An 18,899-nucleotide genomic window follows, 5' to 3' on the forward strand; every position below is an offset into this window, starting at 1 on the left:
CGATAGTGATCATCTCGATAGACATGGTAATGGGGGTTGGAATGATAAAGGAAATGGGTACCTGAGCAATGTAAAGTAAGTGTAAAATACCTACACAATAACTATAATCGTAATAAACAAACAATAAAACAGCGGAGAAGCCGTGGATTAAACAAAAAGGCTATAGTTATCAGTAGGGAGACGTGAATCCCGTGGCAAAGCAAGGAAGGGAATGCAGAGACCGGAACGACGGACAGCCTTATATAGGCAGGCAGCCAACAACGTGGGAGGCGTTGGGATGGGGGACCCAACGCCGCCTCACACGGTGACTGAGCTGCAGGCTATGGACGTATATATGTACGCAAGTAGGATTCAGTTAGCGTTGGGAACCCGTGTACCAAATTTCTTGATGATGGGCCCATACGTAACAAAGACTGTTGAAAAGTTCAATATGGCGGCCGACAGTGGCATCATACCACCGAAATAAGTACACACATTTGTTTGGTTAGTGCAGGAAAGCCGCCTACCAAATTTCGAGAAGATGGGGCCATAAATAAGAAAGTTCAACATGGCGGACGTTGTTGACCGTTATGACCATTACGCGTAGAATTTCGAAATGAAACCTGCTTAACTTTTGTAAATAAGCTGTAAGGAATGAGCCTGCCAAATTTCAGCCTTCTACATATACGGGAAGTTGGAGAATTAGTGATGTTGGAAAATTCAATATGGCGGCTGACAGTGGCATCATACCACCGAAATAAGTACGCATACATTGGTTTCAGTTAGCTCAGGAAGCCACCTACCAAATTTCGTGAAGATGGGTCCGTATATAAGAAAGTTCAACATGGCGGACGTTGTTGGCCGTTATGACCGGTACGCGTAGAATTTCAAAATGAAACCAGCTTAATTGTTGCAAGTAAGCTGTAAGGAATGAGCCTGCCAAATTTCAGCCTTCTACCTACGGGAAGTTGGAGAATTAGTGACGTTGGAAAGTTCAATATGGCGGCCGACAGTGGTGTCATACCACCGAAATAAGTACAGACATCAGTTTCCGTTAAAAGTTCAATATGGCGGCCAACAGTGGCATCATACCACGAAATAAGTACTAAATTTCAGCCTTCTACCTACACGGAAGTTGGAGAATTAGTGACATTGGAAAGTTCAATATGGTGGCTGAAAGTGGCGTCATACCACGAAATAAGTATGTACAATGGTTTCAGTTAAGCGCAGGGAAGCGAATACCAAATTTCATGAAGATGGTGCCATGAATAAGAAAGTTCAATATGGCGGGCGTTGTTGACCATTATGACCGTTACGCATAGAATTTCGAAATGAAACCTGCTTAACTTTTTTAAGTAAGCTGTAAGGAATGGGCCTGCCAAATTTCAGCCTTCCACCTACACGGGAGGTTGGAGAATTAGTGACGTTTGGAAAATTCAATATGGAGGCCGACAATGGCATCATACCATCGAAATAAGTACGTACATCGGTTTTGGTTAGCGCAGGGAAGCCACCTACCAAATTTCATGAAGATGGGGCAATGAATAAGAAAGTTCAATATGGCGGACGTTGTTGACCGTTATGACCGTTACGCGTAGAATTTCAAAATGAAACATGCTTAACCTTTGTAAGTAACCTGTAAGGAATGGGCCTGCCAAATTTCAGCCTTCTACCTACACGGGAAGTTGGAGAATTAGTGACGTTTGGAAAATTCAATATGGCGGCCGACAATGGCGTCCATACCACGAAATAAGGACTTACATCGGTTTTGGTTAGCGCAGGGAAGCCACCTACCAAATATCGTGAAAATGGGGTCAGCCTTCTACCTACACGGGAAGTTTGAAAATTGGTGACGTTGGAAAATTCAATATGGCGGCCGACAATGGTGTCATACCACGAAATAAGTACATACATGGTTTTGGTTAGCGCAGGGAAGCCGCCTACCAAATTTCGTGAAGATGGGGCCATAAATAAGAAAGTTCAACATGGCGGACGTTGTCGACGATTATCGACCGTTATGACAGTTACGTGTAGAATTTCGAAATGAAACATGCTTAACTTTTGTAAGTAAGCTGTAAGGAATAAGCCTGCCAAATTTCAGCCTTCTACCTACACGGAAGTTGGAGAATTAGTGATGAGTCAGTAAGTGAGTGAGTGAGTGAGTGAGTGAGGGCTTTGCCTTTTTTATTATTATATATATATATATATATATATATATATATATATATATATATATATATATATATATATATACATACATACACACACATATATATACATACATACACACACACATATATACAGTGCATCCGGAAAGTATTCACAGCGCATCAGTTTTTCCACATTTTGTTATGTTACAACTTTATTCCAAAATGGATTAAATTCATTTTTTTCCTCAGAATTCTACACACAACACCCCATAATGACAGAATGAAAAATGTTTTTGAGGTTTATGTAAATTTATTAAAAATAAAAAAACTGAGAAATCACATGTACATAAGTATTCACAGCCTTTGCTCAATACTTTGTCGATGCACCTTTGGCAGCAATTACAGCCTCAAGTCTTTTTGAATATGATGCCACAAGCTTGGCACACTTATCCTTGACCAGTTTCACCATTCCTCTTTGCAGCACCTCTCAAGCTCCATCAGGTTGGATGGGAAGCGTCGGTGCACAGCCATTTTAAGATCTCTCCAGAGATGTTCAATTGGATTCAAGTCTGGGCTCTGGCTGGGCCACTCAAGGAAATTCACAGAGTTGTCCTGAAGCCACACTTTTGACATCTTGGCTGTGTGCTTAGGGTCGTTGTCCTGCTGAAAGATGAACGGTCACCCTAGTCTGAGGTCAAGAGCGCTCTGGAGCAGGTTTTCATCCAGGATGTGTCTGTACATTGCTGCAGTCACCTTTCCCTTTATCCTGACTAGTCTCCCAGTTCATGCTGCTGAAAAACATCCCCACAGCATGATGCTGCCACCACCATGCTTCACTGTAGGGATGGTATTGGCCTGGTGATGAACAGTGCCTGGTTTCCTCCAAACGTGACGCCTGGCATTTACACCAAAGAATTCAATCTTTGTCTCATCAGACCAGAGAATTTTGTTTCTCATGGTCTGAGAGTCCTTCAGGTGCCTTTTGGCAAACTCCAGGCGGGCTGCCATGTGCCTTTTACTAAGGAGTGGCTTCCATCTGGCCACTCTACCCTACAGGCCTGATTGGTGGATTGCTGCAGAGATGGTTGTCCTTCTGGAAGGTTCTCCTCTCTCCACAGAGGACGTCTGGAGCTCTGACAGAGTGACCATCGGGTTCTTGGTCACCTCCCTGACTAAGGCCCTTCTCCCCTGATTGCTCAGCTTAGATGGCCGGCCAGCTCTAGGAAGAGTCCTGGTGGTTTCGAACTTCTTCCACTTACGGATGATGGAGGCCACTGTGCTCATTGGGATCTTTAAAGCAGCAGAAATTTTTCTGTAACCTTCCCCAGATTTGTGCCTCAAGACAATCCTGTCTCGGAGGTCTACAGACAATTCTTTTGACTTCATGCTTGGTTTGTGCTCTGACATGAACTGTCAACTGTGGGACCTTATATAGACAGGTGTGTGCCTTTCCAAATCACGTCCAATCAACTGAATTTACCACAGGTGGATTCCAATTAAGCTGCAGAAACATCTCAAGGATGATCAGGGGAAAAAGGATGCACCTGAGCTCAATTTTGAGCTTCATGGCAAAGGCGGTGAATACTTATGTACATGTGCTTTCTCAATTTTTTTATTTTTAATAAATTTGCAAAAATCTCAAGTAAACTTTTTTCACGTTGTCATTATGGGGTGTTGTGTGTAGAATTCTGAAGAAAAAAATTAACTTAATCAATTTTGGAATAAGGCTGTAACATAACAAAATGTGGAAAAAGTGATGCGCTGTGAATACTTTCCGGATGCACTGTATACAGGTGCTGGTCATAAAATTAGAATATCATGACAAAGTTGATTTCAGTAATTCCATTCAAAAAGTGAAGCTTGTATATTAGATTCATTCATTACACACAGACTGATGTATTTCAAATGTTTATTTCTTTTAATTTTGATGATTATAACTGACAACTAATGAAAGTCCCAAATTCAGTATCTCGGAAAATTAGAATATCAATTAAGACCAATGCAAAAAAAAAGATTTTTAGAAATGTTGGCCAACTGAAAGGTATGAACATGAAAAGTATGAGCATGTACAGAACTCAAAAGTTAGTTGGGGCTCCTTTGGCCTGGATTACTGCAGCAATGCGGCGTGGCATGGAGTCGATCAGTCTGTGGCACTGCTCAGGTGTTATGAGAGCCCATGTTGCTCTGATAGTGGCCTTCAGCTCTTCTGAATTGTTGGGTCTGGCGTATTGCATCTTCCTCTTCACAATACCCCACAGATTTTCTATGGGGTTAAGGTCAGGCGAGTTTGCTGGTCAATCAAGAACAGGGACACCATGGCCCTTAAACCAGGTACTGGTAGCTTTGGCACTGTGTGCAGGTGCCAAGTCTGGTTGGAAAATGAAATCTGCATGTCCATAAAGTTCGTCAGCAGCAGGAGGCATGAAGTGCTCTAAAACTTCCTGGTAGACGGCTGTGTTGACCTTGGACCTCAGAAAACACAATGGACCAACACCAGCAGATGACATGGCACCCCAAACCATCACTGACTGTGGAAATTTTACACTGGACTTCAAGCAACGTGGATTCTGTGCCTCTCCTCTCTTCCTCCAGACTCTGGGACCTTGATTTCCAAAGGAAATGCAAAATTTACTTTCATCAGAGAACATCACTTTGGACCAATCAGCAGCAGTCCGGTCTTTTTTGTTTTTAGTCCAGGTGAGACGCTTCTGACACTGTCTCTTGTTCAAGAGTGGCTTCATACAAGGAACAGCATCTCCCCCACATTTTTGAATGGGTTTTGTTTCACAATCCTCTCCAGGGTGCGGTTATCCCTATTGCTTGTACACTTTTTTCTACCATATTTTGTCCTTCCCTTTGCCTCTCTACTAATCTGCTTGGACATAGAGCTCTGTGAACAGTCAGCCTCATTAGTAATGACCTTTTGTGTTGTGTTGTGTTGTTAATTGATATTCTAATTTTCCGAGATACTGAATTTGGGACTTTCATTAGTTGTCAGTTATAATCATCAAAATTAAAAGAAATAAACATTTGAAATACATCAGTCTGTGTGTAATGAATGAATCTAATATACAAGTTTCACTTTTTGAATGGAATTACTGAAATAAATCAACTTTGTCATGATATTCTAATTTTATGACCAGCACCTGTATGTGTGTGTGTGTGTATATATATATATAAGTATACTGCTGCTGGATTATGTGAATTTCCCCTTGGGATTAATAAAGTATCTATCTATCTATCTATCTATATATATATATCTATATATTATATATATATATATATATATATATATATATATATATATATATATATATATTGCTCAAAAGAATTAAAAGAACACTTTTAATCAGAGTATAGCATAAAGTCAATGAAACTTATGGGGTATTAATCTGGTCAGTTAAGTAGCAGAGGGGGTTGTTAATCAGTTTCAGCTGCTGTGGTGTTAATGAAATTAACAACAGATGCACTAGAGGGGCAACAATGAGATGACCCCCAAAACAGGAATGGTTTAACAGGTGGAGGCCACTGACATTTTGCCCTCCTCATCTTTTCTGACTGTTTCTTCACTAGTTTTGCATTTGGCTACAGTCAGTGTCACTACTGGTAGCATGAGGCGATACCTGGACCCTACAGAGGTTGCACAGGTAGTCCAACTTCTCCAGGATGGCACATCAATACGTGTCATTGCCAGAAGGTTTGCTGTGTCTCCCTGCACAGTCTCAAGGGCATGGAGGAGATTCTAGGAGACAAGCAGTTACTCTAGGAGAGCTGGAGAGGGCCACAGAAGGTCCATAACCCATCAGCAGGACCAGTATCTGCTCCTTTGAGCAAGGAGGAACAGGATGAGCACTGCCAGAGCCCTACAAAATGACCTCCAGCAGGCCACTGGTTTGAATGTCTCTGACCAAGCAACCAGAAAGACTTCATGAGGGTGACCCAAGGGCCCCATGTCCTCTAATGGGCCCTGAGCTCACTGCCCAGCAGCATGCAGCTTGATTGGCATTCGCCATAGAATACCAGAATTATACCAAATCCAATAGAACACCTCTGGGACATTATGTTTTGGTCCATCCAATGCCACCAGGTTGCACCTCAGACTGTCCAGGAGCTCAGTGATGCCCTGGTCCAGATCTGGGAGGAGATCCCCCACAACACCATCTGTCATCTCATTAGAAGCATGCACCGATGTTGTCAGGCATGTATACAAGAACACAGGGGCCATACAAAGTGCTGCGTACAATTTTGAGTTGCTGCAATTAAATTTTGGCAAAATGGACTAGCCTGCCACATAATTTTTTCACTCTGATTTTTGGGGTGTCTTTGAATTCAGGGCTCTGTAGGTTGATCATTTTCATTTCCATCAAACGATGTGGCATCCTTTCGTTCCTAACACATTACCCAGTCTATATCAGTATAGATATCCAGGAGGATTTCTTTTTCCCATTGAGATCTGATGCGTTTTCAAAATGTTCCTTTAATTTTTTTGAGCAGTTTATAAATATATATATATATATATATATATATATATATATATATATATATATATATATATATATATATATATATACATACACACACACAGGTATATCTATTAGGAGTGTGACGAGATCTCGTGGTACGAGATCTCGCGAGATCAGATTTGTCTGGCGAGAACGTGATGATATCCTTGCGTTATTGGCATGATGGAGTGTGAGGAAGAAGTAAGGATAGAAGATGCGCCCGCGACATTTAAATCATTGGTGTGGCAACATTTTGGATTCCTTGTGGAAATAAGAAATGGCGAAAAAATGACAGATAAGACAAAGACAATTTGCAAACACTGTAAGAAATTAATACCGTACACCTCTGCTAACACAAGTACTATGCAAAAGCATTTAGAAAACAACCACAGCTCGTTACTAAAAGCTGTGCCTGTGAAGAAAATGGAAAGCAATTCAGTTCGCATAAAAGGGCAAACAACCATAACAAATGCCTTTGCAGCTAAACTTCCACCATCCAATGCAAGAGCCACGGCAATAACAAGAGACATCGGCGTTTTCATTGCAGCCGATATGAGACCATTTCCTGTGGTGGAAAATCTGGGATTTCGGCGACTCATCCACACACTGGAACCAAAGTATGCCATCCCGTCACGCGCACATTTTACTCGCACGGTGGTCCCGACCCTGTACAAAGAGTGCAAGGTAAACTTTGTACAGGCTCTGAAAGAGGCAGAAACCATTGCCATAACTACTGACGGTTGGACTTCTAGGTGTACACAGAGCTATATCACAATTACAGCCACATTATCAACAGTAATTGGGAAATGGTACATTTTGTACTGCAGACGCGCCCAGTTTTTGAATCACACACAGGGGCAAACGTTGCTGAAGTTTTACTAGAAGCTGTCACACAGTGGGGTCTTAAAAAGCCAAACCATTGCATCGCTACTGTAACAAACAATGCGCGTAATATGGATGTGGCTGTGTGCGAGGCAGGATTTGAGCCGCACATCAAATGCTTTGCGCACACAATAAATCTCGCTACACAGGCTGGCCTCGGTGTTGCGCGTGTTGCTCGTTTGCTCGGGCGGTGAGACGTGTAACTGCTTTTTTTCACCGGAGTTCGACAGCTGCCGCGGTACTGACGTCTAAGCAGAAGCTGCTACAACTGCCACCGCACAAATTAATAATGGACGTCACCACGCGATGGAATTCATCATTGGATATGCTGGTTCGTTACCTGGAGCAGCAGGGTGCTATAGCAGCAGCGCTCACCAGCCCAGAAATAAGACAAGATGCCCGAAACATTGACACACTGGATACCTGCGACATTGTCAATGCCGAATTTGCAATGCTGAATCCTTTAAAGACAGCTACCACTGTCTTGTGTGAAGAGAAGAGGCCCACAGTGTCTCTCATCGTGCCACTGAAGAACATGATAGAACAAAACATGGCACCAAATGACAGTGATTACCCACTGTGTCCGACACAAAGAGAGCAATTCTCAGCAATATTTCAGGCAGATACAGTGGGGATGTATACAACTACCTGCTGGAGAGCACTGCGCTGGACCCAAGATTCCAGTCTCTACCGCAGCTAGACTGCAATCAGCGTGAGGCAGTCTTTCAGAGGATACAGAAAAGGGTGGAACAGTTGCAGCAAAACCAGGTATCATTGACTTGATTTTTTTTTCCCTAGAAGATTTATGTTTCCAGTACTAAATTTTAATTGATTTAATAGGTTCATGCTGTATTTGTGTATGTGTGTGTGTTGTAAACATGAGAGCATCAGAGTGAGTGCATTTGTGCTAAAAGAGAGAGGGGGACTGCTTTGCTGCTTGCTAATGTTAAAGCCAGTGTTTCTGCTGCTTGAAGCCCACAGATGAGAAGAGTATAGAGCGCAAGGAAGAGGCATCAGTTCATTGTTCCACACATGGGGGCGAGGGGGCTCTTGAAGCTGAAGGCAGAGTGGAGTCAGAAGAGGAACCTGCTTCCAAGAAGACAGCACTTGAGGATCTGCTAGGGGACTCTTTCTCGAAGACAGAACAGCCCAGCAAAGGAATTGAGAGGGAAACTGAACTTTACAGAAGAGAGGGCATCTATCCCACTTAGTTGCTGCCCTCTGACATGGTGGAGAGAAAACAGCTCTAAATATCCTTTGCTGTCTCCACTTGTCAAAGAATATCTTTCCATTCCTGCGACCTCTGTTCCAAGTGAGCATGTCTTTTCAACTGCAGGAGACATAGTCACTGCCCTGAGGTCACAATTGCTGCCAGAAAATGTAGACATGCTTATATTCTTAAAAAAGAACATGACCATATCTTAGGCTGTTCTGTATAGGTCATTACCTCATTACCTAGGTCTTAGCTCTTTTTCCATGCTTAAGAAAATTTTGTTCATTGTTTTGCACTCTGAGTTTTAAGACAGCACTACTTTGATAGTTACACTAATTATGGTTAATTGCATGTAAAGAGATATTTGTGTTGTTTATTATTTATTTTTATTTATACTATTTAATTTTATCGTGCAATTAATTGCCTATCAGTTTGTGGCAAAATATTTTGCAGTGTTTACATGTTATTACTGCATATCATTCATCAAAATAGAAGTTTTATTTCAAAAAGTTGATTTCAAAATGGACATGCATTTTTGCATTTTGTGTTTTTCAGTTAAATAAAAGGCTATTTTTGCTATATATTTAAACATTAAGGATTTCTTTAAAAAAAGTCTCTAAAAGTCTCGTCCTCGTGAACCCAGTCTCGTGTCTCGTCTCATGGGAAAAGCGTTTCGTCACACCCCTAATATCTATATATCTATATCTATATATATCTATATCTATATCTATATCTATATATATATATATATATATACACATACACACATACATACATATACACACACTTGTATACAAGCTCTATTACAAACCTGAACACAACAATGTTAAATGAAAACACAGCAAGTTAACAATTGACTCATTAATTCCAGAGTTAAGGAATACTTCATCCAAAATTGATATTTTGTATATGTTACTTACCCCAAAACACATATTTTTTACCAAAATATTGTTAAATAAACCATCTCCAAAAAATGTTATTGTGAACGAAAATGGAATGTGCTTAGACGAGAAAGACCACTTGAGTTGTAGCCTTTCCTCCCATCATTACATGCATATTCATAGTACCTCAGGATTATTTAGCAACAGTCTTCAAAACTACATGGATGAATTGAACTTCTGAAGCATATGCACAAAGGTGAGGCATATTCTTTTCTTAATAATGTTTTCACTTCCTTTTTTTTAACTCAATATTAAGTTTACATGGTTCTCAGTGGACGCTTTTTGTTGATATCATGTTACACAATGATACTAGCCAAGGAGTAAGCTTTTACTGAACTGGATTCTTAACCAATGAACGTGGATTGTCTTCAGTTGAAATGCTCAAGCACTTCCAAGTGTGTCTCATTTTCATTGACGGGTGTATTTAAGTGTTTTATTTAAAAATAATTTTGTAAATTTGCAACTTTTTGAGCATAGGACTAGATAACTTTACATGTGAATTACACAACATGAGTACTGTGAGATTGTTTTAATGAATTGTTTTATCCTTTTTGCTGCTGAGCAGCACTGGTCTCTATAGACCCCTGGTATATCAAAAACTGTTATCTCTGTTCTGTATGAAAATTTGAGATAAAATATTTTCTTAGCCATCACTACAAAGTACACGGGATAAGTAACATAAAAATATATACTATTTTTGAGTAAAGGAATATTCCTTAAAAGTATACAGGTAAAGGATAAACAAATTATACTTTATCTGATAAGGGACATTTCCATGATGATATTACACAGTTAAAAATATTTACAGAAAATAGCTTTAAACAAAGTAATCTTCTTTATATTGAATTAACAAATCAAAGACTTACATGTTTCCAAGAGCAACTTCACTTAGCAAAATGAGACCTACTGGATCAGCTTGAGAAGTATGGCAGTAATTTGCACTTTTAGAAACCATATCAGCAAAATAAACTCCTTTACCAAACATATAACCAGTCTGTAAAAATAAATCAGAAAAATGTCCTTAGCACAATATCCTCTACCTACACAATATAAAATAAATGATGTTTTAGGACATATTCTCAAATATAAGATAAGGTGGATTCTTATATACAATTATTTTTTAAATAGCTTTATTTAATAAATGATTTCACAGCTCATGTTTAAAGTTTAATATTGTAAAATAAAACACATTACTTTTAATATGTTTCATTTTACAGGAATTGTAAAAAGTGTCATAGTTTGTTGCTAGACTATGCAAAATTTATACCACTGTCAGAAGTGTGGCCAGTTAAAAATTAAACTGACTGAAGCACAAAATTTCACAAAATTGCAGAACACAAGGCAGTGAAAATAATTTAAGATAAAATTAAAACCAAGTTTAAAACAAAGTACAAATGGACAAACACTGTAGAACTTACACCGAACTACATATTAATATTTAAAGGCCTTTAAAAAATATTGTAGTTTGTGTAAAATTACAGCTTTAATCTTTAGACTTACTACAGGTGCCTCAGGAGGTGCTATTCTGAGTCCCTGGGAAAGGATGCCAGCAAAATTAGTGGTGCGGGAACCATGCCAAAGCAGCTGTCTGTTGGGAAGATCTTTGAAGGGCCTGTATCGCTGGTACTCACCCTCACGTAATATTTTAAAAATCTGAGAATGCAAACATTGAAAATAAAAAATAAGAAAATTTCTACCTAAAAAACTTCATCATTTCTTAACCTCTGTTACAAATTTTTGTTCAGAACACTTATCCATCAAAATAAATTTAAAAACTTGCTGTTTTGTTCAAAAGTATGGTAGATTTTTTGGTTTTAATATCAAGTTTTACCAGTTCAGTGACTTACATCTTCAACTTCAAGTGTGTAAGTATTGTGAGTTGCAGCATGAGTATTCTTGACATATTCCCGAATGATTTGAGCTTCATGAGATTTTCTGTCAACAACCTATTTATTATGAATTAAAAAAGGGTAAGTTAAAAAATGGAAACTTGCACAAAAATTTTAAGTAAATATTCAATACTCAAAATAAAACTTAAAATATTTAAAATTACAATCTTACACCAGCCTCTCCTAATTTTGTTTATAAATATTTAGCATTATTACAAATTGTTTTTAATTGTCCATCAATGGAGCACAGCACCCCCTTCACTCCCCACACTTTTCAAATTATTCAGTACTAGCAGGAGTACCCGGCGTTGCCCGGGAATCTATAACCAGTGAATTTCCCAAATGAAAGAAACAGAACATAGAAATAGAACAAACATTTCTCTGATTGACATGTTAGTTATTGTAAGTTCCAACCCATCTGGAAGAACACCAAACACAGCTGTTAATGGACTAGGAGGGATTGTGACACCAAGGCTGTTTGAAAGGCACTTAACAATTTTGATCCAAAATGATGTTAATTTGGTGCAGGCCCAAAACATTTAACCCAGTGAGGCTAGGACTTTCAGTGTTCGCAGGTTAGATCTTGCCCTGGAAACATTTTGGGCAGTTTTAGGCGAGACAGATGTGCTTGATATATAATTTTGAGTTAAAAATTGTATACTTTGCACACATGGAGCTTGAGTGAAGTCTCTGCATTGCTACTTTCCACTCCTTTTCTGATATATTAAGAGATCTTTTTCCCATTTTTCCTCTTGGATCCTTGAAAGGGAGGGACTGTAAAATAATTTTACATATTGCAGAGATAGTGTCTAAGTCCTTGAAATTGAGCAATATTTTTTCCAGCATGGATGAGGGTGCAAGATGAGGAAAATCAGGCAGGTTCTGTTTAACAAAGTTCCTAATTTGAAGATAGTGAAAGAAATGTGTAGCTGGAAAGTTAAAATTTGGAATGTAATTGTTCATAGGATGCAAAGATGTTGTCTATATAAAGATCTCTAAGTAATTTAATCCCAAATATTTTCCAGATATTAAAAACTGCATATGTTTGCGAGGGTTGAAAGAGGTGGTTCTCTTGCAGAGGTGCCACAGATAAAAGCTTCTCCATCTTAAAATGCTTTCTACATTGGTTCCATATTCTGAGTGAGTGAAGCACAATTGGGTTATTAGTATATTGCCGATAACTTGCATTTATTGGGGCACAAAGCAGGGAATATAAAGAAGTACTGCAGGATTTTACTTCTATTGCGACCAGGCCTGTGTATGTTCATCTATTTGTGTCCAGGTTTTTATAGCTTGTATGTTTGCTGCCTAGTAATAAAACTGAAAGTTGGGTATAGCCATGCCACCTTAGGTCTTTGTTGAGTCACTCTTTGGATGTTTCGAGTTCCAAATAAATGAGGTTATTGTTGAATCTAATTGCTTAAAAAATTATTTACTGATGTATATTAGAATGTTTTGAATTAAAAAGAGAAGCTTAGGAAGAATATTCATCTTAACAATGTTAATTCTTCCAGCTAGAGTGAGATGAAGGGTTGACCATCTATGCAAGTCTTGCTTAATTTTTCCACACAGACAGCGAAATTTTGTTGATAAAGAGCTTTGTGTTTACTTGTGATGTTTACCCTAGGTATTTAAACTGATCTGCAATGATAAAAGGTAGGGTGTCTAATCTAATATTATATGCTTGAGAATTCACTGGAAAGAGTACACTTTTATTCAGATTAATTCTGAGACCAGAGATCTTTTGAAATTCTGTAAGTGCTGTTAAGACTGCAGGCACAGAATTTTGTGGGTCTGATATATACAGTACCATATCATCTGCATATAAAGAAATTTTCTGTTCCAGTCCTTCTCTGATAATTCCATTTATCTGTCAGCATTTCGACAGTGAACCGCCAGTGGTTTAATGGCGATTGCAAATAGCAGTGGTGACAAGGGGCATCCTTGTCTGGTACCACGTTCTAGTTTAAAGTAGTCTGAACAAATGTTGTTAACACAAACTGAAGCTTCTGGATTGGTATATAGTAGTTTGATCCATGCACAAATGTTCGGGCCAAACCCATATTTCTCTAATGTAGTGAAAAGGTATTTCCATTCAATCATGTCAAACGCTTTTTCTGTATCCAATGATAGTAGTATTTCTCGGGTGTCTGACTTTGTGGGTGAGTATATTACATTAAACAGACGTGGAAGATTGGAAGATAATAAGTGTTGACCCTTGATAAATCCAGTTTGATCTTGTGATATTACCGAAGGCAACACTTTCTCCATCCTTCTAGCTATGATTTTTGAGAGTACTTTAATATCATTATTCAGAAGTGAAATTGGTCTGTATGATGCACATTGTAAGAAGTCCTTATTATGTTTAGGAAAGACGGTGATTAATGCTTGGCGAAAAGTTTGAGTAAGAATTTGATTGTCTCTAGCTTCTGTAAATGTTGCTAATAGGAGGGGAGCTAGCTGAGCAGAGAATTTCTTATAAAATTCTGCAGGGTAGTGATCAGGGCCCGCTGCTTTACCGCCTTGAAGTGACTTTATAGCATCTATTAATTCTGATAGCGGTGGTAATTCTGATTGTGGTATCTGTAATGTATCCAGAAATACATTAGATTGTGTTTTATGTTCTACTGAGTTTAAAGAAGACAAGGATTTATAGTAGTCTCTAAATGGGTGCATTATATTTTGATGGTCAATGATTTTGTCTCTGTTCGTGTTGGTGACTACTGGGACTGCATTGCTAACTTCTCGCTTGTGGATTTGTTGAGCTAAAAGCTTATTAGCTTTCTCTCCATGTTCATAGTAATGATGTCTGGATTTATAAATTAGTTGTGCAGTTTCTTTAGTCGTCAAGAGGTTGAGTTCTGAATGCAGAGCCTGCCTTTTCCTATGTAGAGCCTCGCTTGGAAGCCTGGCTTGTTCTTCATCTACTCTAGGAATTTCGCTTTTTAACTCTGATACTTTCTTGGTTTCTAATTTATTCCTGTGGGAGAGACATGAAATAATCTATCCTCTGAAGAAGGCCTTTAGAGTTTCCCAGAATATTCCTGCAGAAACCTCCGAGGATGTTTTTGTCTCTAGGAAGAAACTGATTTGTTTAGAAATAAATTCTGTCCAGTCCTCATCTGTTAATAGAAGTGGGTTAAGACGCCATCTGCGAGGTGAGCGTGTAGGGCATAGTGACTTTAGCTCCAAGATCAGAGGTGCATGGGCAGAAATAACAATAGCATCGTACTTGCAAGATTTAATCATAGGCAAGAAATTATTATCTATAAAGAAATAATCTATTCTTGAGTACCAATGATGTACTGGTGAGTAGAAAGAATATGTTCTTGAGTTTGGGTTTAGAAACCTCCAAGGGTATGATAAGTTGTGGTCAGTTACAAACTGTGTAATTGTCTTTGCAGTATTAGATGTCATCCCCCCTGTGACAGGAGTCCTATCTAAGAGTGGATTTAAAACACAATTAAAGTCCCCAGCCATTATAATTTTATGAGTGTTCACATTGGGAATGGATGCAAATACATTTTGTATGAATTCCTTATCATCGCTATTAGGTGCATAAACATTTATCAAAATCATTTTACAGTTAAATAAGTTGCCCTTGACCATCACATATCTCCCTCAGATACTACATCTGATGCTACAAATGAAACTGTTCTATGTATGAGGATTCCCACACCTCTAGTTTTCTTTGTAAAGCTAGAATGGAACATTTGGCCAGTCTAGTCCTTTTGCAGCTGGAACTGATCCTTGCTTAGTAAGTGGGTCTCCTGTAAAAATACTATTTTAGCGTTTAAACCTGTTAGGTGAGAGAATGCTTTCTTTCTCTTTAATTCGTGATTCAGGCCTTTAACATTCCAGCTCACAAAGATAACTGTCCCATCATGGAGACATTGATTCTGAATTTTTGATGTCATTTTATAGTCTTACCTGGAAGTGAGACAGCTTTAACCTTAATTTTCTATTTCCTCAAGAGTTATTGCCATGCAGCCTATTGTTACATTGGTAGTTATAAGGATTAAAAGGATTAGATATAGACTGCTCTCTTTCTCTCCCGCCTTATCCCCCCCACCCCCCATGAGGCTGGACCCCACTTCACATAGTCTCGGTCCTCTGACATACCTAGATACAGAGCACATCCAAAGCAAAACAAGCCCCCACGCAGCAGCGTTTTAGGATTAAAAGTAGAGATAGAGTCTCATTGCCAATATAGTCTCAATACTATATGCCTAAAATATAATCATTAACAAACTATAAGCATAAAATATAATCTTCAGCAATCTTAAAGTATTAAGATAATAAACCCAGGGAATGGTGTTAGAAAGTGGTCCACGATAAGCATAGTAAGTCTTAATACAATAATAACAATAACAATAAACCAAGGGTATGATGTTAAACAGACTCCTTTAGGGTAGTAAAAAAAAGAAAAAAAGAAAAAAGTTAATTTCTTCCACACGTCTATAACTGTAATTAAATCATAAACAGAAAGTGACCGAGTAATGAAAAGGATGTATAATTATAATACCTGTATCGTTACAAGTGGATCAGAGAGCAGGTTATACAGGTGCTGGTCATAAAATTAGAATATCACGACAAAGTTGATTTATTTCAGTAATTCCATTCAAAAAGTGAAACTTGTATATTAGATTCATTCATTACACACAGACTGATGTATTTCAAATGTTTATTTCTTTTAATTTTGATGATTATAACTGACAACTAATGATAGTCCCAAATTCAGTATCTCGGAAAATTAGAATATCAATTCAGACCAATGCAAAAAGAGGATTTTTAGAAACGTTGCCCAACTGAAAGGTATGAACATGAAAAGTATGAGCATGTACAGCACTCAATATTTAGTTGGGGCTCCTTTGGCCTGGATTACTGCAGCAATGCAGTGCGGCATGGAGTCGATCAGTCTGTGGCACTGCTCAGGTGTTATGAGAGCCCATGCTGCTCTAATAGTAGCCTTCAGCTCTTCTGAATTGTTGGGTCTGGCATATTGCATCTTCCTCTTCACAATACCCCATAAAAATGGCGGGTTTGCTGGCCAATCAAGAACAGGGATACCATGGTCCCTAAACCAGGTACTGGTAGCTTTGGCACTGTGTACAGCTGCCAGGTCCTGTTGGAAAATGAAATCTGCATCTCCATAAAGTTCGTCAGCAGCAGGAAGCATGAAGTGCTCTAAAACTTCCTTCTAGATGGCTGCGTTGACCTTGGACCTCAGAAAACACAATGGACCAACACCAACAGATGACATGGCACCCCAAACCATCACTGTGGAAACTTTACACTGGACCTCAAGCAACATGGATTCTGTGCCTCTCCTCTCTTCCTCCAGACTCTGGGACCTTGATTTCCAAAGGAAATGCAAAATTTACTTTCATCAGAGAACATCACTTTGGACCACTCAGCAGCAGTCCAGTCCTTTTTTGTCTTTAGCCCAGGTAAGACGCTTCTGATGCTGTCTCTTGTTCAAGAGTGGCTTGACACAAGGAATGTGACAGCTGAAACCCATGTCTTGCATACGTCTGTGCGTGGTGGTTTTTGAAGCACTGACTCCAGCTGCAGTCCACTCTTTGTGAATTTCCCCCACAGTTTTGAATGGGTTTTGTTTCACAATCCTCTCCAGGGTGCGGTTATCCCTATTGCTTGTACACATTTTTCTACCACATCTTGTCCTTCCCTTCGCCTCTTTATTAATGTGCTTGGACACAGAGCTCTGTGAATAGCCAGCCTCTTTAGCAATGACCTTTTGTGTCTTGCCCTCCTTGTGGAAGGTGTCAATGGTCATCTTTTGGACAACTGTCAAGTCAGCAGTCTTCCCCATGATTGTGTAGCCTAAAAAACTAGACAGAGACCATTTAAAGGCTTTTGAAGGTGTTTTGAGTTAATTAGCTGATTAGAGTGTGGCACCAGGTGTCTTCAATATTGAACCTTTGCACAATATTCTAATTTTCCGAGATACTGAATTTGGGACTTTCATTAGTTGTCAGTTATAATCATCAAAATTAAAAGAAATAAACATTTGAAATACATCAGTCTGTGTATAATGAATGAATCTAATATACAAGTTTCACTTTTTGAATGGAATTACTGAAATAAATCAACTTTGTCATGATATTCTAATTTTAAGACCAGCACCTGTATATCCTTGCCATGCCATGACAGGATGCGACTCACTATTGTGTTTCAGAATAGTGTCTGGATCAGCTTTCTTGGTTCCTTTTCTGCTTCCTCCTTGCTGGAGAAGACGTAGTATTGGCCTTGAACTTCCACTTTCAGTTTGGCAGGACACAAGAGGCTGTATCTGATATCGGTTTGCCGTAACCGCTGTTTAATGTTGTAGAAGGCTGCACATTTGGCAGCTGTTGCGGGAGAGAAATCAAGGAAAATACGAATTGGTTATTTTCATATATAATCTCTTGCTTGTGCCTGAGGAGTGCCATCACATCTAGCTTACATAGTAACCTCTCGAAGCGGATAATAAAAGACCTAGGTCTAAAGGTATTTGATCCGCGTATGCAATAAGCTGCTGCTATCTTGGTATCTAATTTAAAGTCCTCTGAAATTATTTTAGAGAATAGTTCAGCTGTGAATTTCACTGGGTTTGGACTTTCACGATTCTAAGGTAGACCTTCAATTCTAATATTATTCCTTCTGCTTCCATCTTCCAGAGCAGCAAGTCTGTCTCCGAGTTTTTTGCATTCAGAATTGGCAGCTGTTGCTTTTCCATCAGCGGTGGATGCTACATTTTCGGCTGTTTCAATTCGAGACGTGAATGTCTGCTTAACATCCTCCAGCTGATCGGCAAGTGTGCTCAGTTTAGACACGTTTTCCTGAAAGTGCTCCTCTATTTTATCCAGCAGGCCTTTCAAGGCCGCCTCAAAACAAATATATATGCGTTTCTCCGAGTCTGTATTGTCCTGTCGCAGCTCTTGCCGCAGCTTTTCACTTGCCTTCTCACTTTTCTTTATCTCTTGCTTGAGCTCAGCGATCATCACCTTCAGTTCGGACAGATCATTTCTGCTTTCATGCACTGTGGGTGAAGCGGCGAGCTCTATTATAGCCAATGTTCTCAGCTCGCGTGGAGTAGGTGAAAGAGCGGACTGCAAGGCCTTTTCCAGTTTCAAATGATCTACTCCAATCGGCAAGCTATCTTGACCTGTGTCACTCACACATTCGCTCCCCATTTCACTCTCAACTGGAGACAATGTAGCGGACCTTGGTCCTGAGGAGCCTGGGCTTTCACCCATCTGTTCCAGGTCAGTCTCTGAAAGTCCGTACCTTGAGCTTGAACTTGTTGGTCTGGGCTTGGATGTAGCTTTAGTTTTCTTTTC

The 18,899-nt window shown here is 39.3% G+C and overlaps 1 protein-coding gene across 1 annotated transcript in view; it reads right to left on the reverse strand.

Annotated features, from left to right (window-relative positions):
• Positions 1-18,899, reverse strand: part of parp1 (poly (ADP-ribose) polymerase 1) — a 210,423-nt gene that overhangs the window by 11,703 nt on the left and 179,821 nt on the right. Inside the window, exons 18-20 of the mRNA XM_039748295.1 lie at positions 11,515-11,613; positions 11,168-11,320; positions 10,534-10,661 (exon numbers count right to left, since the gene is read on the reverse strand). Of these exons, the coding sequence (XP_039604229.1) occupies positions 10,534-10,661; positions 11,168-11,320; positions 11,515-11,613 (380 nt within the window). The remainder of the gene's footprint in view (positions 1-10,533; positions 10,662-11,167; positions 11,321-11,514; positions 11,614-18,899) is intronic.

This window comes from Polypterus senegalus, chromosome 3, assembly GCF_016835505.1.
Source record: "Polypterus senegalus isolate Bchr_013 chromosome 3, ASM1683550v1, whole genome shotgun sequence".
Taxonomy (NCBI): Eukaryota; Metazoa; Chordata; class Cladistia; order Polypteriformes; family Polypteridae; genus Polypterus; species Polypterus senegalus.